Consider the following 20,413-nt stretch of genomic DNA (forward strand, 5'->3'; position numbering starts at 1 on the left):
AGATAAAGGCTTTAATTTACCAGAGATATCACAAATCAATAAGAAATAAACAACTTAATAGAAAAACGCACAATAGTCAAGGAGGTTCATAGAAAAATAATAAAAGTGCTTAACAAGCTCTAAATGATGCCAAAACTTACTTCCAATTAAAGAAATGCAAATTAAAATAAAATATCATTTTTCTACCCATCAGATGGCAATTTTGGAAGTTTGATAACATGCACTGTTGGGGAGGCTATGAGGAAACAATACTCTCATACTCATTAGTGGGAGATTAAATTGGAGCAATCTGTAGCAGTGCCACATTTACTGCAATTTAATTTTAGCAAAACATCATCTGTCCAACTGAGTTAAAATTAACTTGAATTTAAAAAATTTTTAATTCATTCCATGAATTTGTTTTTGCTTTACAATTCCATATAAGATATTAATATAAGAAGCTTATTCCTAGCTTTTTGACATTTAAGTAATTTTTAAAAAGGGTACTTGCTAGTGGGGAGCCCCAAATGCCTAGGAGAGACTTATTCTGAAGTTAGGATGATAACCCAAAATGTAAGTTTAGTACTTTTGGCAGCCTTATTTGGGTGCACTGAATCCATATTAATGAATGGAAACTTGAAGAAAAAGAAAAAAATGGCTTGTTGGTTCTTAGTGAGGAGATTATTTTTAAAATGAAAAAAAAGTACAAAAGCAGAACACTGAGCTAGGAATTGGGAAAGAAAGCTATGAAGGATGCATTTATTTGTAAAGGTCTGGGTGGGAAAATAGGTTGAAATTTTGAGTGGTTGGAAAGCAAATAGTCCATTTTTTACTCCATGTTTTAAAAGTTTTGAACTTCACTGATAAAATTTTAAGTATTTATATTGCCCAGATAAATTCTAAATATCTGCCTTTTAATGATGCTTGTGGGAAGGATTTATGCAAATCTGTGACCAATCTATAATTTGAGAAAAAGTATGTCACTATTTTACCTGTCTACAAGTAGAGTATCACTTGTTATGATCAAAATATCCAGGTAATCTTCCAGCTCCTTATTATGGTTACTTGTCTGTACTAGACTCATCAGCAAACAGAGCTTGAGCAAACTGTAAGTCCCAAGAGGAACAATTTGTGATGCAAAGATATTGGCAAGTATTGCTGCAAACTTCCAGTATGAGCTGGAAGTCAAAGTAAGGAGATACCTGAAATTGTCGCTAATTTCAGGCCCTGAAGGTACTGAAAGCAAATATTAACACATATATTAAAAAGGGTTTAAAACAAGAAAATGACATTAGAAACACATAATTCCATTTACCTAAAACATCAAATTGCAGTTCTTTTAATGATGCCATATTCAGATTCTTATTATGATTGGAGGTCACTCTGGTCTATTGTTTCTATCCCAGGGATTGTAATAAAAGGAAACAGTCTTTCTGTATGTCCACATGGAATTGCAAGCAAATCCCTCATTCTTACTTTAAGATCCATGTAAGCAAAGTCAGATCATGTGGCTCCTGTATTGTACTGTTTGCTTCTATATTTCCATGTTTGAAATAATATCACCTTTAATGAGGGCTAACAAGCAGAATCGGAAATATTTGAATGTTGCTGTTAAAAGGTACAATTTATACTCTACTACTTTTTTTTTCTAAGTAGCTTGGATGTTTTATTTTTCAGCTATAATTTGAGCGGCTGATACTAGGCTAAATAGTTTGCATATGTTATATAAATGCAATCTAATATGCATGCATTCCCATTCTGATTTTTTAAAACCAAGAACGCAGCCTACAAGCACCATATTCCACTTTGCCTTTAGGATACACCCACTCTCAGCTCCTTCTCTCCCCATGTACAGCTAGATAAACCCTTGCCTGTTGGTCAGGACTCTCTTGCCAAAAATCAACAATTCCAATTTAAGGATCTGTAACTCACATTCCTTTCCTTCTCCCACTCCATTTTTTTTTTGGTATCATTAATACAATTACATGAGGAACATTATGTTTACTAGACTACCCCCTTCACCAAGTCCCCCTCACATACCCCATTAGTCACTGTCCATCAGCGTAGTAAGATGCTGTAAAATCACTTGTCTTCTCTGTGTTGCACAGCCCTCCCCATGACCCCCCCACATTATACATGCTAATCGTAAAGTCCCCTTTCTTCTTCTCCACCCTTATCCCTCCCTTCCCGCCCATCCTCCCCAGTCCCTTTCCATTTGGTAACTGTTAGTCCTTTCTTCAGTTCTGTGATTCTGCTGCTGTTTTCTTCCTTCAGTTTTTCGTTTGTTCTTATATTCCACAGATGAGTAAAATCATTTGGTACTTGTCTTTCTCTGCCTGGCTTATTTCACTGAGCATAATACCCTCTAGCTCCATCCATGTTGTTGCAAATGGTAGGATTTGTTTTCTTCTTATGGCTGAATAATATTCCATTGTGTGTATGTACCACATCTTCTTTATCCATTCATCTACTGACGGACACTTAGGCTGCTTTCATTTCTTGGCTATTGTAAATAGTGCTGCGATAAACATAGGGGTGCATCTGTCTACTACTTTTAAAGTACTGTACTACATATTATACTGTAATATTCTAAGTCTTCTCTATTCCCTCATTCTGTTCAACTCCTGAAAGGGATGTGTGATTTAATTCATGGCCAGTTTGGAAGGAATAGCTATGCCTCTATAACCCAGGCCCTCTTTCCTTCTTTTTGGGCTGTCATGACAGGAAAATGATAACCCCTACTCATCCATGCCCATGGACCAAGAGAGGTCTACCTTAGTGTAATTCTTGCCACATATGGGTGGTAATATCTGCCTAATTCTGCAGTTCAGCATGAGAAAGCATACTTTTCCACCTACATATAAATCATGTTCTGCTACCAAATCAATAAATCTGGAAACACTTCATGGTTGAAAAATATTTAAAAGAACACTAAAATGTCTATTGTCCATTAGTGCTTTTGTACTTCAACATTTTTATTCTTTTAAGAAGCTCTTTTCTTCAAGATAATCAGAGGGATCTAGAATCCACTTGTATTTCAATTCAGCATGGGTCATCTAGCGATTCCAAAAAAATCTAACTCTAATTCAAGATTTAACTTGCCTTTCCTATATTTAGATATTTGTGTGCCAAGTTAGAAGAGTAGGCACTTCTACTGCCCTCCACTTTTGTTTACTGAATGCTTAATTATGTGAGAGTAGTTAAAAGAAATTATTATCAGTAATAACGATGATATTTTGGCCCCCATATGTCTTTTTCTTTTGTCTTATTTCTTGATTGGTTAAGAACTCAGAAGAGAAAATTTTACTTTCACTGGGCTATTTTATTTGGCTCTTTTTATCAGATTATACAGTTACTTAGGATTGCCTAAGCTAGAAAATAAAGGGTAGGTAGAAAACCCTTTTAACTGATCTCTAACTCTTGGCATCCTGAAACATTTTCTCATTGCTAATTACAGAAAAGTCAAAGTAAGATTTGGCCAAAAGAAAGGAGTCCTTCATATGGACAAGGTTCTACATTTTCCCATTTATTTCCTTCATAGAATTTATTATCTGAAAATATCCTATTGATTAGTTTACAGGTTTATTGACTGTCTACCATATGATTTAAGAGTGGGAACCTTGACAGTCCTGATCACATCCATATCCCTAGTGCTTAGAAAAGTGTCTAGCACATAGCAGTCAATATTTATTTCCTGAACAAATGGACTTAAACTTAAATATGTCAATACATGATATTAGCATTTCCCTTACCTTTTGGATTACAAAAAGTGATGCTATTTGCCTCCATACAAACAGAAGTTTGTGAGGTTTTTACACAGGCTGGAATTCCAATAATTTTATACTCATTTCCTATATTCATTTTATTCACTGATTCATCTAAAATTATTAAACATAAAATAAAATATGTATTTATTAAACAAACTTTTTCCATGATCATATGCTTCAAAGATCTAAAACGAATACAGCAATTCAGTAGTTGAATTAGTTGTAAAGTATTTACTTTCGTTTAGTATACTATCCATATATACTGGCACAAATATGTAAATTGAGGCAATTTTATTCCTGCAAATGTTGATAGTTATAGGTAATGATGAATTAACTTCAAGAAGCATGTAACATAGCAACAAGGTAGTCTCCTGTAATACAATCAAAGGAAAAAACAAGATCATTCTACTTAAGATGAAATTCTTTGCATAAAATGACAAGAAATGTTAATAAAAATGACCTCTTAAGTAATAATATTATTTGGGAAGAAAATAATTTTAGAAGGTATCATTCATTGTCTACAATGTAGGCAAGGTACTTTTACATATAGTACCTAATTGTTAACTGTAAGACAACTATTGTTGCCCCATTTCATATATGAAAAAACTAAGAGCTTAAGTAACTTGCTCAAGGCTTAATAGTAAGTAGCAAAACAGAAATTTACAGGTAGGTCAGCCTCCCCAAGGTTTCCTTCTTATACATACTAGGTTCCTCTCATATCTACAGATTGGGCAAAGCTTTTGCAAAGTTCAAAATTTATTTTTAAAAACATACACTAAAAATATTGATCTTCCAATTAAACTGTTAGTTGGGTGGTTGTGAAGCTATGAAAGAGGAGTACAAGAAGTAGCGAGGATTAACTTCTCTCTGTAAAGATCAAAGAGTGATCTCCATTTTCTTCTCTCTCTCTCTCTCTCTCTCTCTCTCTCTCTCTTTACCTTCAAAGAGCATATTTGTGGACCCTATAGACTTGGAAGTGAAGAATCAAAAAATAAAAATTCCAAAACCACCCACCCAAACAACAAAAACAACTGAAGAATACAGAATGAATTAAAAGGGAAAAATAAAATTGAACAGTTTTTCAACTGTTCTGTGGAATCTTATAGTTTGGTGGATATGTCCTGAAGTCAAGGAAAGGTCAAAAGGAAGGTAAGGAGGCTGAGAAGTCTAGGTATTTCTTCTGATGTGAACCCCCAAAGGCCTACTTTTACTAACTTCATTTAAAAAAATATCTTTGGGTTCTATATAGAATTTACTTGAAGAGTTTTCTACTAAAATATAAGTCAGATGGCCAAATATATTTCTATATTGTATGGTTTATATGTAGTATTTAATATAATAGTATAGACTTTGAGGTTGGAATGTCCAAGTTTGAATCCTGGTTGTGCCATGTAGTCACTAGTTCAGTGACTGTTACCTAATTTTTCTGTGCATTGGGTTCTGCACTGTAAAATGGGGAAAACAATGGAATCTACTCAATAGGGTTACTGTGACTAAATGAGTCAATATAAGTAAGAGTGCTTGGCATGTAGTAGGTGCTATATAAAAATTACATATTATTATCTGGCTTACATGTCTGCCTCATCCTTGTCAGGCATGGTAAAAGAGTTCTTTGAGGCTCTACTTTTCTAACTCCAGAGTTTCCTATACATGGTTCATATCCAAGATCTCTCCTCAACAGTTTAATTCCTACAATATCAGCCCAAGAAAAGAAGCTGAGCCTCATTCTCATTTTCACAGTTTTGCCTTCTCAGTGAAGACTCACCTCTTCCCTGGGTGATTGATACTGATAATGATTTCTTCCTTCAAGGCAGACTGTTTAATCACAGGTCTTTTACCCATGCAGTTCTTATATATCAATTATATATCAATGTTCATTCATTTAACCAATATTTATTGAGTTTTTACTATGTGCAGTAAAAAAGCCAATTCCCTACCCTCATGAAGCTTATATTCAAAACAGTAACTCCAATATTTACATAAGATACACACATAAAATAATGGGAGCTCATTACTATAAATAATTGTGACCCTGGGATTTAGCATAGAGCTTGGGACATAGCAGGTGCTAATATCTTTTTAAGTGTTGTATGACTAAGTGAAAACTGATACATTAGCTAAATATGATTCTTTAGATACTCAAGAATAAGAAGACCTACTATTCTTAATTTACAGAAGTACCATTTATAACATATCAGCATAAACAAGTCAATTAAATGTGTTACATATTTTATAGCAATTTTCTTTTAATTGAAACAGAACTTACTTACCTCTTAGGAAAATTGTAAGAGATTGAAACCTAAATGGCTGATTGTTAGAATATCCTTGAAAGGCATGAAGTGCCTTTGCAGTAATTATTTCAACTATCTGTTTATCTTAAAGCAAAGAGCATAAAATAGTTATTAGAATATGCAATTTAATTTCCACATTAAAATATCAAACTTGTTAAAAATTGTAATTAAAAATATAAATGTATTTTTACCACCAAGTACTCTGAATTTTCTGTCTTCTTGAAGTGAAGATGAACATAGATTACACAAAAAGTCGTTTCTTACTGTTGCGGATTCTGTAGCACCAGGCATATGCACTCTTATGTACTGAAATCCTGAAAGAACACAGAGGTAAGCTAAATCTGCTTTTGGATTTAACTATCTATTTTCAACCCATGAAAATGAATTTTGCATGGGGTTCAGAGCAGTTCAATTAACATTTATTGCATGGCCACTTTTTGCCAGGCACTGTGCTAAGGCACTAGTGATATGGTTAAACACACAATTTCAATGGGTAACAGTAAGAAACAGATCATTTCGATATGTTGTCTTATTTACAGAGTGTTCAGAGAGAAGAGAGGTGGGGATGAAAGGAAAAGGTTTCCTGGAGAAGGACTGAAATGGAATTAAGCCAAAAGGTTGAGAGAGGACATTACATGGAGAGGGAGCAGCATGAACAGTCATGAGACAATGTGTGAGAAGAGCAAGTACTTCAGCAATACAGGAGCACCTGTTAAGTTGAGGGGGAGAAGTGAAGAAGGAATGTATTTAAAGATTATGCCATGTAAATTTTATAAATATTAAGATGCCCCTAATTTTATTCCATTTTTTCTGTTCTGTGAATGTATCATAACTAATTGTAAACATGATTCAGGATTAAACAATAAATTGCTTTTGATGTTTCAATTTTAATTTTAATATTTACCTTTTGAAAGAGGGCATGCTTCATCTGAACAAAGAAATCTTGCACCTTGCGTATACTTGGTTACAGTTGTCACTGCAATCACTATTCCTTGCATCATAAAAAACCTTTGAGATGTATAATCAAGTGGAAACTCACAAAGATCAAGACTATAACTTGGCAGAGGAGGTAAATGTGTTAACTTCAGCACTATATTAATCTAATAAGAAAATTAAAATGGTATTAATAGAAATTGCAGAGAACTTATATTATTGAATTATATTACAATAAAGAAAGTATATTTGTAGGGTAAATAAATGATTTGTTAGTGTTATTGGCAACCAAAATTGTATGCATAAAAGATTTAAAATATAAAATTAAAGATTCAAAACCCTTATAATCTTACATTTTAATTATTAACTCATTATTTTTCCTTAAAAATATACATTTCCTCACTGTATCCACTAAAAAGACTTATAAAACAATGAGAACCCAATAGCAATGAACATTAGTGCCCAGATTGTGATCTCTGAATATCATTTTTCAGTAAAAGGAACAAGAGCTCCTCAGGGGAAATGGCTGATTTCATATCTGGGCAGAAAATATATCAGATGGATCTGATTCATCTCTTTGAGCCAGAAACCAAGGGAGCTATAAAAAACTATAGGATGTGTCAAAAGGACACAGGAGCAAATTTTAAGAGACTCCCAAAGACCAAAGGTAGGAACATATAAGGGTCATAAAGAATGCCAAAAATTCATTGAACTACAATAGATATATTTAAAAAGTTATGTGTTCCTCTTAATTAAAAAACAAAAAAATTATGTTTACCATTAGAGGATGCTAGATTTCAACTCATTACTCTCTGAATATGTATAAATGGAAAAAATCAAACATTTATTCTACCTTTCTTGTACAAATTGTATTTCAGGGTAATCAAATAGTTGATGAAAGAAAACTTTTCTTATAGAATAATTTCAGCTAATAAATTCAGAAAGGTTGCTAAAATTAGAAAAATCATAATCTTGCAACTCCTAATGAAATAATGGATTCTAGGCAACGATTATCAATGGCAGCAAAAACTATTAGGTGAAAGTTGATGGGAGGCCCTTTGTTGGAGGGAAGAGACTGACATCACCTGAACTCACTGATCAGTTGTGATTTAGCAATCAGGCATTGCTATGGGACAACAGGTACTATAGTTCTCCTAATGTAGTGCAAAATGAAATACATGGTACTATGATGTATTTTTGTCAAAATGAGTTGAACTTGAATCTAATTAAGTCTTTAGAGCCAACTTCTATTTTCCAGAAATATGAGGTATAGAAGAGTAAGTTAAATACCACAAGAACATAATCACACAAATCCAGATTATGAGACATTCCACAGACTAATTAACTAGTATCTTCAAAACTTAACAGTATAAAAAGGAAAGAGGAGGAAATGGCTCTAGATTAAAAGAGGCAGTCATATATAAGAACCAATTATAATGTGTATACCTTGTTTTGATACTGATTTGAGCAAATCAGCTGACATTCTTGAGACCCCAACTGGGTAAATTTAAATATGGACTGGATATAGACAATACTAGGAACCATTGTTATTTTTCTAAGGGGTGATAAATGGCATTGTGGTTATATAAGAAAAGTTCCCACAATTTTTATAGTTTAATTCTGAAGTAGGTAGGGGTGAAATAATAAAATGTCTGGGATTTGTTTTAAAATATTTGAGAAAAAAATTGATGATGCAGGTATGGCAAAATACTGTAAGCTATTAAATGACTGATAGACATACAGAAATTCAATGTATTCTCTTTAATTTGGAGTATGTTTTAAGTGCTTTATTATAAAAATGTCTAATGTTATAAGTGACAATATAGAAAGCAAAGATGCATATTAGGATATTCCATTGAACTTTGAAAAATATGTATTGTCCTTTTTAATAAACAAAACATAAAACCTATTCATGCTGAAGTACTCTACAAGAAGATATGCCAAAGAAATAATCAATCTTCCCATGTTTTCTTCCGCCTGCTACTTCTACAGCTTTTCTTCTTCCTTCCTAATTACAACCCTTAAATAGAATTCGTGCCTCATATCAAATTTATCGAGTATCATAATTCTTCCAAGTGGTAAAGATACCTCAAGACAAATGCTGGGCATAGAAGCCACAGGGCATAAATATGCAAAGATGTAAAAAGCTAACCTTTTCAAACAATAAGGCTTCCCTCTCACTTACCAACTTCACATTTCCCTGTATGGCCCCGGAAGATGACTGGTTAGCCAGAGACGGGTAAGATTCCTCAAGGGAGGAACAACCTAAGACAGGCACAGTCGCAGGGGGGTCATCAGGTGAGAAATTGGGGATCAACAGAGGTGAGGCTTAGAACCTCACCCCCCCGTTCTGAGAGAAATCTTCTGCATACGTGGATGTTTTACTGCCCTGGTCTAGCTTGGATTAACACATAGTCTACAGGCACACACCTGATCATCTACATTTGCTCTCTTACAACACTAAACTATGTTTTCTACCTTTATCTTGTATCTACCTACCACTTCAGCATTTTATTAAAAATAATAATAATGAGAGAAATGTAGTATCCACACATAAATCAAGTATAAAAACCAAATGAGTATTCATATTTGAACTGACTGTTTAGAGTTCATAATGCATGAGCAAAACTGAAAGTTTCTGTGATGACTGCCCTTGTACTGTTCACTATGTAACTTATTCATTATGTAAGAATTTGTTCTCCATGTAAGAACTTGTTTGTTATGCCTCAGAAGATTGGAGACTGACGAAAATTAGGCTTGGGGTGGATTAATGATTGTGCATTGAGCATTGACTCCCCTATACAGAATTTTATTGTCGTTAACAATCATTTGATCAATAAATATGAGAGATGCCCTCACAAAAAAAAAAAAAAAAAAAAAAAAAAGGACAGACTTCCAATGGTAAAATAAATAAGTAACCGGGATGTAATGTATAGCATAAGGAATATAGTCAAGATAATGTAACAGCTTGGTAGGGTGATAGCTGGAACCTCGAATTATGTATATAAATGTTCTACCACTGTGTTGTACACTTGAAACTAATGTAATGTAATACTGTGCGTCAACTACCCTTCAATAAAAAAATAATTATTAAAAAAGAAAAAAAAATAAAATAAAATAAACAAAACAATATATGAACATAATAATATTAAGATCATTTAAAAATAAAAATACACAAGTCATCTTTGAAGTACTGCACCTTAGTTTTCTTTGTTAAATTTAACAAAAACTTACTTGGGTTTCAGTTTCTAATTGTCCAATTAATGAGAGAGTTTTAACAGCAGTAAAACAGACCTGTAATTTCAAACAAACAAAAAAGTTATGAAAAATTCCATGTGGCATAAAATTACTTCTTTCTTTTTAACTTACTGATTGAAATACTTGAGCAGCTTTTAAAGGCTGGTGTAAAATGTGATTTCCTAGTTCAGCATCTAATTCAACAACATCAGAGGGATTTATTAAAATATTGAATCGATAGACAGCATAACTTTGTTTTGAATCTGTAAAAAATCCATAAATATAAAAATGAGGATAGTTATATACAGGAATTATTTCAAAGTTTCTAAAATAAAGCCATGTTTGCTGCACATACCATTGTAATACTTGCAATCATCAATAAACTTCTGAAGGCCTCCACTTCTATCAAGATAGATAAGGGCTGCCTCTTTCATTCTTAGACTTGACATTTTCTCCTAGTTAATGATTCCTTTGTATTACTAATTGATTAAACCACGACTGCTGGTAAAGACTAACTACAGATGGTGAAACTCATAAAAACGATGAGAACACCTAGAAATAAAAAAAGTAAAACTTGCATTTGAAGATCTCTAATTAAACTTTATAGATTTTTAAACTTAAAATTAAGAGTAAAATAAAATGAGGTAAAATTCCTACCCAAAAGGAAATAAAACGTTTTTGTTTGCCAAATAGCATGAGTCATCCTTAGGTTATGAGACTTTCCACAAAACTGCTGCAAACTTAAGAACAGGAACTTCAAATATCTCTTTACAGAGTAGTATTACAAAAAATGCTTTTTGCAATGAATATTGGATGATGAGGTGCCCTTGCAGGCATTGTTTTAAAAAATGAAAGCTTTAAAAGTTGTTTCATAAATTCAATCTAACAAAGTCTGGTTCATCCAAGAAAACTGAGAATTTGGTTCCAGACCCAGCATTTCCTAGCTGGTATAGGGAAATCACCTGGCCTCATTTGGCTCAGAATCTTCATCTATAGGAAATGAAAGAGTTGTATTAAATGATAAAGCCCCTTCTGACTTAAATCGTCTATCAGTGACCAACACAAAACAAACTAACTTCAGTAACAAGTAGAGAGTGGATAATATAAAATCATTTAAAGACAGCACTCATTGAAACAATATATGCTCATAATTGTATTCAGTGATATGACTTAAGATAGAATTCTGCCTTCACAGAGCTGCCAATTTAGAGAAATCAGAAATAATATGATCACCTTTCATTATCAAATATTTATTGGGCATTTACTACTTATTATATACCAGACTGTCCTAGGCACTGGGGATACAAAAATGGGAAAAATATGGTCCCTGTTGATCAGGAAGAGTACAGTGAGGAATAACAGATACGTTGTTACAACTTGTATGCTATGAAAGAAACATTAATGTACTAGGGAGTATGGAGGGAACAATATATATAAAATAATTCACAAAATGTGGGGTCATCCTTGTGAAGGAGTCATAATGTCTTAAATGGTTTTAGGACATATCAATTAAATACGTGGAGACATAGAGAAGAAGTGAGGAATTCTTTACAGGAAGCATTTGATGAGTAAGATTTCACTAATTGAAGGAGAGGTAAGAGGGGAGGAGAAAGTTTTCTAAAGATAGGCTAAAACCATTCATACCCCTACTACTTGGAGTTCAGACCACTTGCCAAAGAAAAGTAATACTGTCCTTTTCAGTATTATATAAGGGGGAAACTTCAGAGTTTATTTCTCTGGGCCATAATGATCCCAAAGTGTGTTCAGGACACTGTACCTGTGCTTCATTAGAACATGATGTTTCTGTGGCTGAATAGAAGAGTCTATTGAAAATAAAATGGTTAGGTGAGGCTCAACCAGATTATGAAAGCTTTTTATAATCGTCCAGGCTTTTGTAGTCGTCCATGACGATTACATAGATAAAAGGAAGCCATCAGAGTTTTTAACGGGAATAACATGGTCAGATTTTAAAAATCAAACCCTGCTGCCTGAGCAGAAAAACGGTTGGAATAGAGTAAGAGTCGAAAGTTTCTAGCTATTGAAATAGTCCTAAAAGAGGAATGGCCCAATCTGCGGCATTCGGAAACAGAACGGAGGGTTTGGATTCTAGTTAGAGACTTCACACCGGCTCTGGTGACCAGTCTGTGAGTTTTCAACATGGTGGCGGGTGGATGCTGCTGCTCTAATGGTAACATGGAAACCAGGAGACGAGCAGGAGAATGATGAGGTGAAGTTCATTTCAATATGTCTTTGACAGGTTCTTGGGACACCCAGAGAAGCAGTAGGGTCACACAAATCAGGGCCTGGTTCAGTAGCTTTAAAAAAAACAGGTAAGACGGAAGGCTCTAGGTACCACCTGTGTAAAGCAGACGACCCGGGGAAGGATGCATTTTCAAGGAAGGGGAAAGTGGAGGAAACAACACCAAAGCCTGTGGAAAAGCATTAAATAAGCGAACAGGGTTAAAATCCTACAAGTAATCCCATGGTCGAAAGAACTCGTGTTGGTTCACTTGGCACAGGCGTGGGTCGAGTGTCCTCTCCTTGCCGCGTCAGCAGGAAGACCCCTCACAACGAAAGCGGATAATCCAGCCTCATACCCTGGGATCTAGGGCCCCTCCCACCCACAGTGACAACGTCAGGGGCGCGGACCCCAACCCAGCAGTGCAGTGACACCCACGTCGCACCCGGCGAGTTCCACAAGTCACGCGCCGTCTGGAGCTGGAAGCAGGAAGACCATCGGCGCATGCGCGCCTCTCCCTCCGTTGGCGGCGCGGGGGCTGCCGGGATCCCTGGGGTCCCAGTGGCCAGAGTGTCTAGAACACCTGCCTGCCGACCTATTTAATTTAGTCATGCGTGCTCCCACCCTGCAAGGTGGAGAGGGAAAGACAGAAGCTTTTAGTTTTCCTTATCACAGGCCAAGGATGTCCGTTTGTTTTTATAAAGATTAGAAAAAACTCTCCTGGTGGGAATGCAAAATGGTAGTTAATTTGGGAAATACTCCCGGATTACATCAAAGGCGGAGACATAGAGTTACAATATGACCCAACAATTTCATGCTATGCATTAGGTATTACAAATAATATGATAATTTAAAACTATGTTCACATTAAAACAACACACGAATGTTCATAGTATTATTCATAATAGCCAAAAAGTGTACACAACTGGGGAATAAAATGTACAGCCGCATACTGGCCATAAAAAGGAATGGGTATTAATATTTGCAACATCATTGAGCTTGAAAACACTATGCAAAGCAAAAGCCAGACACAAAAGGCCAAACAAATATTATGATTCCATTTATGTGAAATATCCAGAATAGGCAAATCTGTACAGAAATAAGGTAGGTTATTGGTTGCCTAGGGCTTGAGGAGAAATGGAAAGTGCCTGCTAATGGGAATGGGATTTCTTTTTCTTTTTTAAAAAAGTGTAGTTAAATATACATAACATAAAATTGACCATTAAGTGCATCCACATTGTGGAACCTCACCATCAACTATCTCCAGAATGTTTTCATCTTCCCAAACTGAAACTGTACTCAAATAGTAACTCCCCATTCTGCTGCCCTCTTATCAGCCCATAACAACCACCATTCTACTTTCTGTCTCCATAAATTTGACTACTCTAGGTACCTTACTTAAGAGGAATCATAGAGTATTTGTCTTTTTGTGAGTGGCTCATTTCACTTAGCAAAATGTCTTTAAGGTTCATCCATGTTGTAGTATGTCCGAACTTTGAGGCTGAAAAATATGCTATTGTACGTATATAGCACATTTTGTTTATCCATCCATACAGGGTTTCTCTTGAAGTGATGAAAATGTTCTAGAATTGATTGTGCACAACTCTGAATAAACTAAAAGCCAATGAATTATACACTTTAAATGGGTGAATTGTATGGTATGTGAATTAAATCACAATAAAGCTGTTACCAAAAATACCCCCCAAAACAAAAACAAAACAAAACAAAAACTCCAAAACTTAAAAGTTGTGCTGACTCCATCCCCATTAGTATTACTTGGTAGTTATCAATGCTGGTGTATTGCACGGGTGGGAAGATTCAAGGGGTGGAGAGTTGGACCACTTTCCATGGAAGAGTAATTAAGACCATCACTTTCAATATATAATAGTGTTGATAATATTCCTCAGAGTTTCTTTCTTTGCACCGATATAATCTATTAGTGGTAAGGTGAGGAAAGTGCTTTGAAGTAGAAGTCAATCTGCAACAGCAAAGGGCTGTTAAAACTGTCTTATACTGTAGTACAATTTTGTGGTCATATTATTTTAGATGGGAAGAACTAGGCTATGATCTGGTGATGGGCCTTGTATTGAAAGTAGAATCAATTTTTAAAAAAGGTACTCACATATTTTTAAGTTTTGATAAATCAGTTAACTGTAACAAATCATTTCCATGCCAAAGTAATGGTGGACTTTTATATCAATTTAGGCCAGTAAGATTTTCTAATAGATTTTTATGTATTTAATACATCCCTTAAAATATGTTAGACATAAGAATAGCACTCCTTAGCTATGTAATGCATTACCTCATAAAGCAAACTCACTGAAAATGAGAGTGATTTTCTAAAGTCAAAATTTCATTGCTTGTTACATTACTGGAAATACTTAACAGTGCTTTATCACTACAAAGAATCACTGAACATCACAAATTTTCAGTGGTAGGTTGAGAACTAGAAACTTCTCAATAGTCTGAAAATTTTAAGTAGATATCCAATGTGTAAAACTAGTATGGCAAGAAGCAATAATTTTTAGGTATATTCGCATAGAATGTTGGACAGATTTATAAAGATCAGTACTTGTCAACTGATGGATTTACCTTAATTTTTGTATTTAGGGGGTGGTGGTGTGGAAGAGGACTGTTCAAAGTCCCTTCTCCTTTCATTCTCACTCACTTTTTTCTCTCTTCCAGCAACTACATGGGACCAGCTGTCATGCCTTCTTCTTTTTATAAGATTTAATCATTTTAGAACAGTTTCAGATTCACAGCAAAGTTGAGTGGAAGGTACAGAGAGTTCCCATATATTCCCTGCCTCCATATATGCATAGCTTCTGCCTATTGCTCATTGGAGTGGCCCATTTGTTAAAACTGGTGAACCTACATTAACACATCATCACCTGAAGTCCATTGTTTACATTAGTGCTTACTCTTGGTGGTGTACATTCTTTGTGTTTGAACAAATGTAGAAGGACATGAATCTACCATTATGGTCTCATACAGTATTTTCCCTGCCCTAAAAATCCTCTGTACTGTGTCTATTCACTCTTCCCCTACCAACCACTAATCTTTTTACTGTCTCTGTAGTTTTGCTCTCTCCAGAACATCACATACTTGGAATCAGAGTGTGTATCCTTTCAGATTGGTTTATTTTACTTAGTAATATACACTTAAATTTCTTCCATGTATTATCATGGCTTGATACATTATTTCTTTTTAGAGTTGAATAAAATTCCATTGTCTGGATGTACCAGAGTATATTTATCTATTCATCTACTGAAGAACATTCTGGTTGCTTCTATGTTGTGCAGTTATGAATAAAGCTGCTTATAAACATCTGTGTGTAGGTTTTTATTGATATGTATTTTGCAAATGTTTTGTGTAGCTTGTCTTTTCATTTTCTTGACAGTCTTTTGAAAAGTAGAATTTTTTAATTTTAATGAAGTCCAGCTTACAAATTATTGCTTTCATGTATTGTGCCTTTGGTGTTATATCTAAAAACATCAACATTCCCAAAATTATCTAGATTTTTCTCATGCTATCTCCTAGGAGTTTTATAGTTTTGTATTTCATTTAGATCTGTAATCCATTTTGAGTTCATTTTTGTTAAGGTGTAAAGTCTCTCTCTAGACTTATTTTTTTCCCATGTGGATGTCCAGTTGTTCCAGCACCATTTGTTGAAAAGACTACCTTTGATCCATTGTATTGCCTTTATTCCTTTGTAAATATCAGTTGACTATTTCTGGGCTCTCTATTCTGTTCCACTGATATATTTGTCTATTCTTTTGCCAATACCACATTGTCTTAATTACTGTAGCTTTGTAGTAAGTCTTGAAATCAGGTAGTGTCAGTCCTCCAATTTTGTTCTCTTTCAATATTGTGTTGGCTATTCTGAGTCTTTTGTCTCTCCATATAAAGTTTAGAATCAGTTTGTTGATACCTGCAAAGTAACTTGCTGAGATCTTGATTGTAATCATGTAGAATCTATAGATCAAGACATTTTGACAAAATACTGTCTCCCTACCCATACCCTTGGAATATCTTCCCATTTATTTCGTTCTTTGATTTTTCACTAAGAGTTTTATAGTTTTCCTCATATAGATCTTGTACATAGTTTGTTACCATTCTACCTATTTAAAATTTGGGATGTACTAATGTTAGTGGTATTAAGTTTTTAATTTCAAATTTCACTTGTTTATTGCTGGTATATAAGAAAGTGACTGACTTTTGTATACTAACCTTGTATCCTACAGTCTTGCTGTAATCACTTATTGTTCCAGAACTGCTGTTGTTGATTCTACTGGATTTTCTACAGATGATCATGTCATTTGCAAACAGAGTTTATTTTTTCTCCCCTATCTGTATACTTGTTTTCTTATTGCATTAGCTTGGCTAGTACTTCCAGTATGATATTGAAAAGGAGTGATGAGAAGGGACATCCTTGCCTTCTTCCTAATCTTAGTGAGGAGGCTTCTAGTTTTTACCATTACATATGATGCCAGCTGTAGGGGTTTTTTTTGTAGATATTCTTTATCAAATTGAGGAAGTCCCACTCCATCAGTAGTTTACTGAGTTTTTATCACAAATAGGTGTTGGATTTTTGTGAAATCCCTTTTCTGTATATGATGATCATGTGAGTTTTCTTTGATGTGATGGGTTACATTTATGGATTTTTTAGTGTTGAACCAGGCTTACATACCTGGAATAAATCCCACCCAGCCATGTATAATGCTTTTAATACTTTGACTCAGTTTATTAAGATTTTGTTGAGAATTTTTGCATCTATGTTCATGGGAATGTACACCACCAATATATTGGTCTGTAGTTTTCTTGTAATGTCATTCATTGTCTGGTTTTGGTAATCTTGACTTCATAGAATGAGTTAGGAAATGTTTCCTGTACTTCTATCTCTTGAAAGATTATAGAGAATTTGTATAATTTCTTCCTTAAATGTTTGGTAGATTTCACTACTGAATCTACCTGTGTCTGGTGCTGTTTTGGAAGTTAAATTATTGATTCAATTTCTTTAATAGATATAGGCCTATTAAGATTGTCTTTTTCTCAGTTTTGGCAGACTGTGTTGCTTAAGGAATTGGTCCATTTTATCTAGGTTATCAAATTGTGGACATAGAGTTGTTCATAATATTCCCCTCTTATCCTTTTAAGGTCTTTGGGATCTGTAGTGATGTCCTCTTTTTCATTTCTGATAGTAATTGGTGTCTTCTCTTTTTCTTAGCCTGGCTAGAGTCTTATTGATTTTATCAGTCTTGTCACAGAACCAGCTTGTTTTATTGATTTTCCTCTAGTGATTTCCTGTTTTCAATTTCATTGACTTCTTCTCTAATTATTATTTCTTTTCTTCTTCTTACTTCGGATTTAATTTGTGATTTTCCTGTTTCCTAAGGCAAAAACTTGGGTTATTGTAGATTTTTCCTCTTTTCTTATATATTCGATGTTTCATTATAAGCACTTTCACCATATGCCACAAATTTTGATAAGTTGTATTTTCATTTTCATTTAGTTCAAAATATTTTTAAGTTTCTCTTGAGATTTCTCCTTTGACCTATTTGTTATTTACAGGTGTGTTTAATCTCCATGTATTTGGGGATTTCCCAGTTATCTTTCTGTTTACTAAGTTAATGCCATTGTGGTTTTAGAGCAGACACATGATTTCTATACTTTTACATTTGTTAAGATGTGTTTTATGGCCTATCTTGTAATATGGATAGAATTTGGTCTATCTTGGCAAATGATCCATGTGAGCTTCAGGAGAGTGTTCATTCTGGCATTATTGGGTGAAGCTGTTTACAGAGGTCTATTACATCCAGTTGCCTGATGGAGTTCAACTATGAGTTCAACTATGTCCTGATTTCCTGTCTGCTGGATCTGTGCATTTCTGAGAGAGGGGTGTTGAAGTCTCCAACTGACAGTGGATTCATCTATCTTTCCTTGCAGTTCTATCAGTTTTTGCCTAATGTAGTTTGATGCTTTGTTGTTAGGTGCAGACACATTAAGGATTGCTGTCTTCTTAGAGAATTGACCCCTTTATCATTATGTAGTGTCCTTGTTTATCCATTAACTTTCTTTATTCTGAAGTCTGTTCTGTCTGAAATTAACATAGCTACTTCTGTTTTCTTTTGGTGGAACACTTTTCTCCACTTACTTTTAATACATATGTATCTTTATATTTAAAGTGGATTTCTTATAGACAACATATAGTTGTACCTTGTTTTTTGATCCACTCTGACAATCTCTTTTAATTGATGAGTTTAGACCATTTATGTTCAAAGTGATAATTGATATAGTGGGGCTAATATCTACCATATTTGTTACTGTTTTCTATTTGCTGCTTTTTTTACTTGTTTCTGTCTTTTATTCTCTTTCTAGCTTTTGTGATTTTAGCTGATTCCATTTTTTCTCCTTTCTTAGGATATCAGTTACAATTTTCCCCACTCTGTTTAGTGATGGCCCTAGAGTTTGCAATACCCACCACACACAAGTATAACTAATCCAAGTTCTTTTAAATAACACTATAATGCTTCACAGTATGGTTAATTTCCTTAGTGAGTACCTTATAAGAACAAAATAGTCTTATTTCCTCCTTCCCTTGTATCATTGGTGTCATTTATTTAAAAGCATACACAAACATACTTATATACAAGCATACATAATGAAATACATTATTGCTATTATTTTGAACAATTACTTGTTAGATCAATTAATAAAAGTTTTTATTTTACCTTTATTCCTTATTTGATGCTCTTTCTTTATATAGATCTGAGTTTTTGACCTAATCTATTATTTTCCTTATTTCTAAAGAACTTCTTTTAACATTTCTTGCAAGGCACATTTGCTAGCAATAAATTACCTCAATTTTTGTCTGAGAAAATATTTTTCCTTCACTTTTGAAGGATAATTTCACAGGGTACAGAATTCTAGGTTGATGGGAGGAGTTTCTCTCAACATTTTAAATATTTTACTCCACTCTCTTATGCTTGTATCATTTCTGAGAAGTCCAATGTAATTCTTTGTTCCTCTATAGGTAAGGTGATTATTTTCCTCCAGTTTATTTCAGGACTTTTTATCTTTAATTTGCTGTAGTTTGAAAATGATATGCCTAGGTATATTTGGGTGGACATTTATCCTGTTTGATGTTCTCTGAGCTTCCTGTGTCAGTACTTTAGTGTCTGACATTTATTAGAGGAAATTCTGTCATTATTGCTTAAAGTATTTCTTCTGTTCTTTTCTCTCATCTCCCTCTGGTATTTCCATTATGTGTATACCCTGTGTAGTTGTCCACAGTCCTTGGATATTCTGGATTTTTTTTCAGTCTTTGTTCTCTTTTCTTTCTATTTTGGAGGTTTCTATTGAGACTTTCATTAGGCATGTCCAGTATACTAATGAGCTCATCAAAGACTTCATCATTAGTTATCCCCAGAAATGTTTGGTTCTTTCTTAAGATCTTCATCTCCCTGCTTACACTGCCCAGCTGTTCTTGCTTTATCCATTAGGGCCCTTAACACATCAATCACAGTTGTTCTAAACTCCCTCTGATAATTCCAACAACCTTGCCATGTCTGCTTCATGCTCTGTCTCTTCAAATTGTGTTTCCTGCCTTTTTAGTATGCCTTGTAATTTTTTCTCGGTAGCCAGACATGATGTAGTGGTTAAGAGGAACTGCTGTAAATAGGCTTTTAGAAATGTGGTGGGAGGTGAAGTGTTTTATAGTCTTGACTAGGTCTCAAGTCTTTTAGTGAGCCTGTGCCTCTGGAATGTGAACAGTGTGTTTCTGTATTTTTCTCCTTCCTTAGGTGGGACAGGATGGCTCAGGTGGAGTGGAGTTGGCCATTTTCCTCCTTCCACATGGAAGACTCAAACTGACTGGAGTCGGGTACTTTCTTCCTTCATGTCAGTTAGACTCTGATTAAACTCTTGCAGGTCAGGGTCTGGTTAACTAGTTTCTCCTGAGGGCAGGT

At 34.5% G+C, this 20,413-nt stretch overlaps 1 protein-coding gene across 1 annotated transcript in view; it reads right to left on the bottom strand.

Annotated features, from left to right (window-relative positions):
* Positions 1 to 20,413, bottom strand: part of MCMDC2 (minichromosome maintenance domain containing 2) — a 59,356-nt gene that overhangs the window by 30,714 nt on the left and 8,229 nt on the right. The window contains exons 2-9 of the mRNA XM_057498025.1: positions 10,563 to 10,759; positions 10,340 to 10,470; positions 10,205 to 10,264; positions 6,942 to 7,137; positions 6,229 to 6,351; positions 6,017 to 6,121; positions 3,732 to 3,857; positions 972 to 1,215 (exon numbers count right to left, since the gene is read on the bottom strand). Coding sequence (XP_057354008.1) covers positions 972 to 1,215; positions 3,732 to 3,857; positions 6,017 to 6,121; positions 6,229 to 6,351; positions 6,942 to 7,137; positions 10,205 to 10,264; positions 10,340 to 10,470; positions 10,563 to 10,656 — 1,079 coding nt within the window. The 5' untranslated portion in view covers positions 10,657 to 10,759. The remainder of the gene's footprint in view (positions 1 to 971; positions 1,216 to 3,731; positions 3,858 to 6,016; positions 6,122 to 6,228; positions 6,352 to 6,941; positions 7,138 to 10,204; positions 10,265 to 10,339; positions 10,471 to 10,562; positions 10,760 to 20,413) is intronic.

The sequence above is a fragment of the Manis pentadactyla genome, chromosome 3, assembly GCF_030020395.1.
Source record: "Manis pentadactyla isolate mManPen7 chromosome 3, mManPen7.hap1, whole genome shotgun sequence".
NCBI lineage: Eukaryota > Metazoa > Chordata > Mammalia > Pholidota > Manidae > Manis > Manis pentadactyla.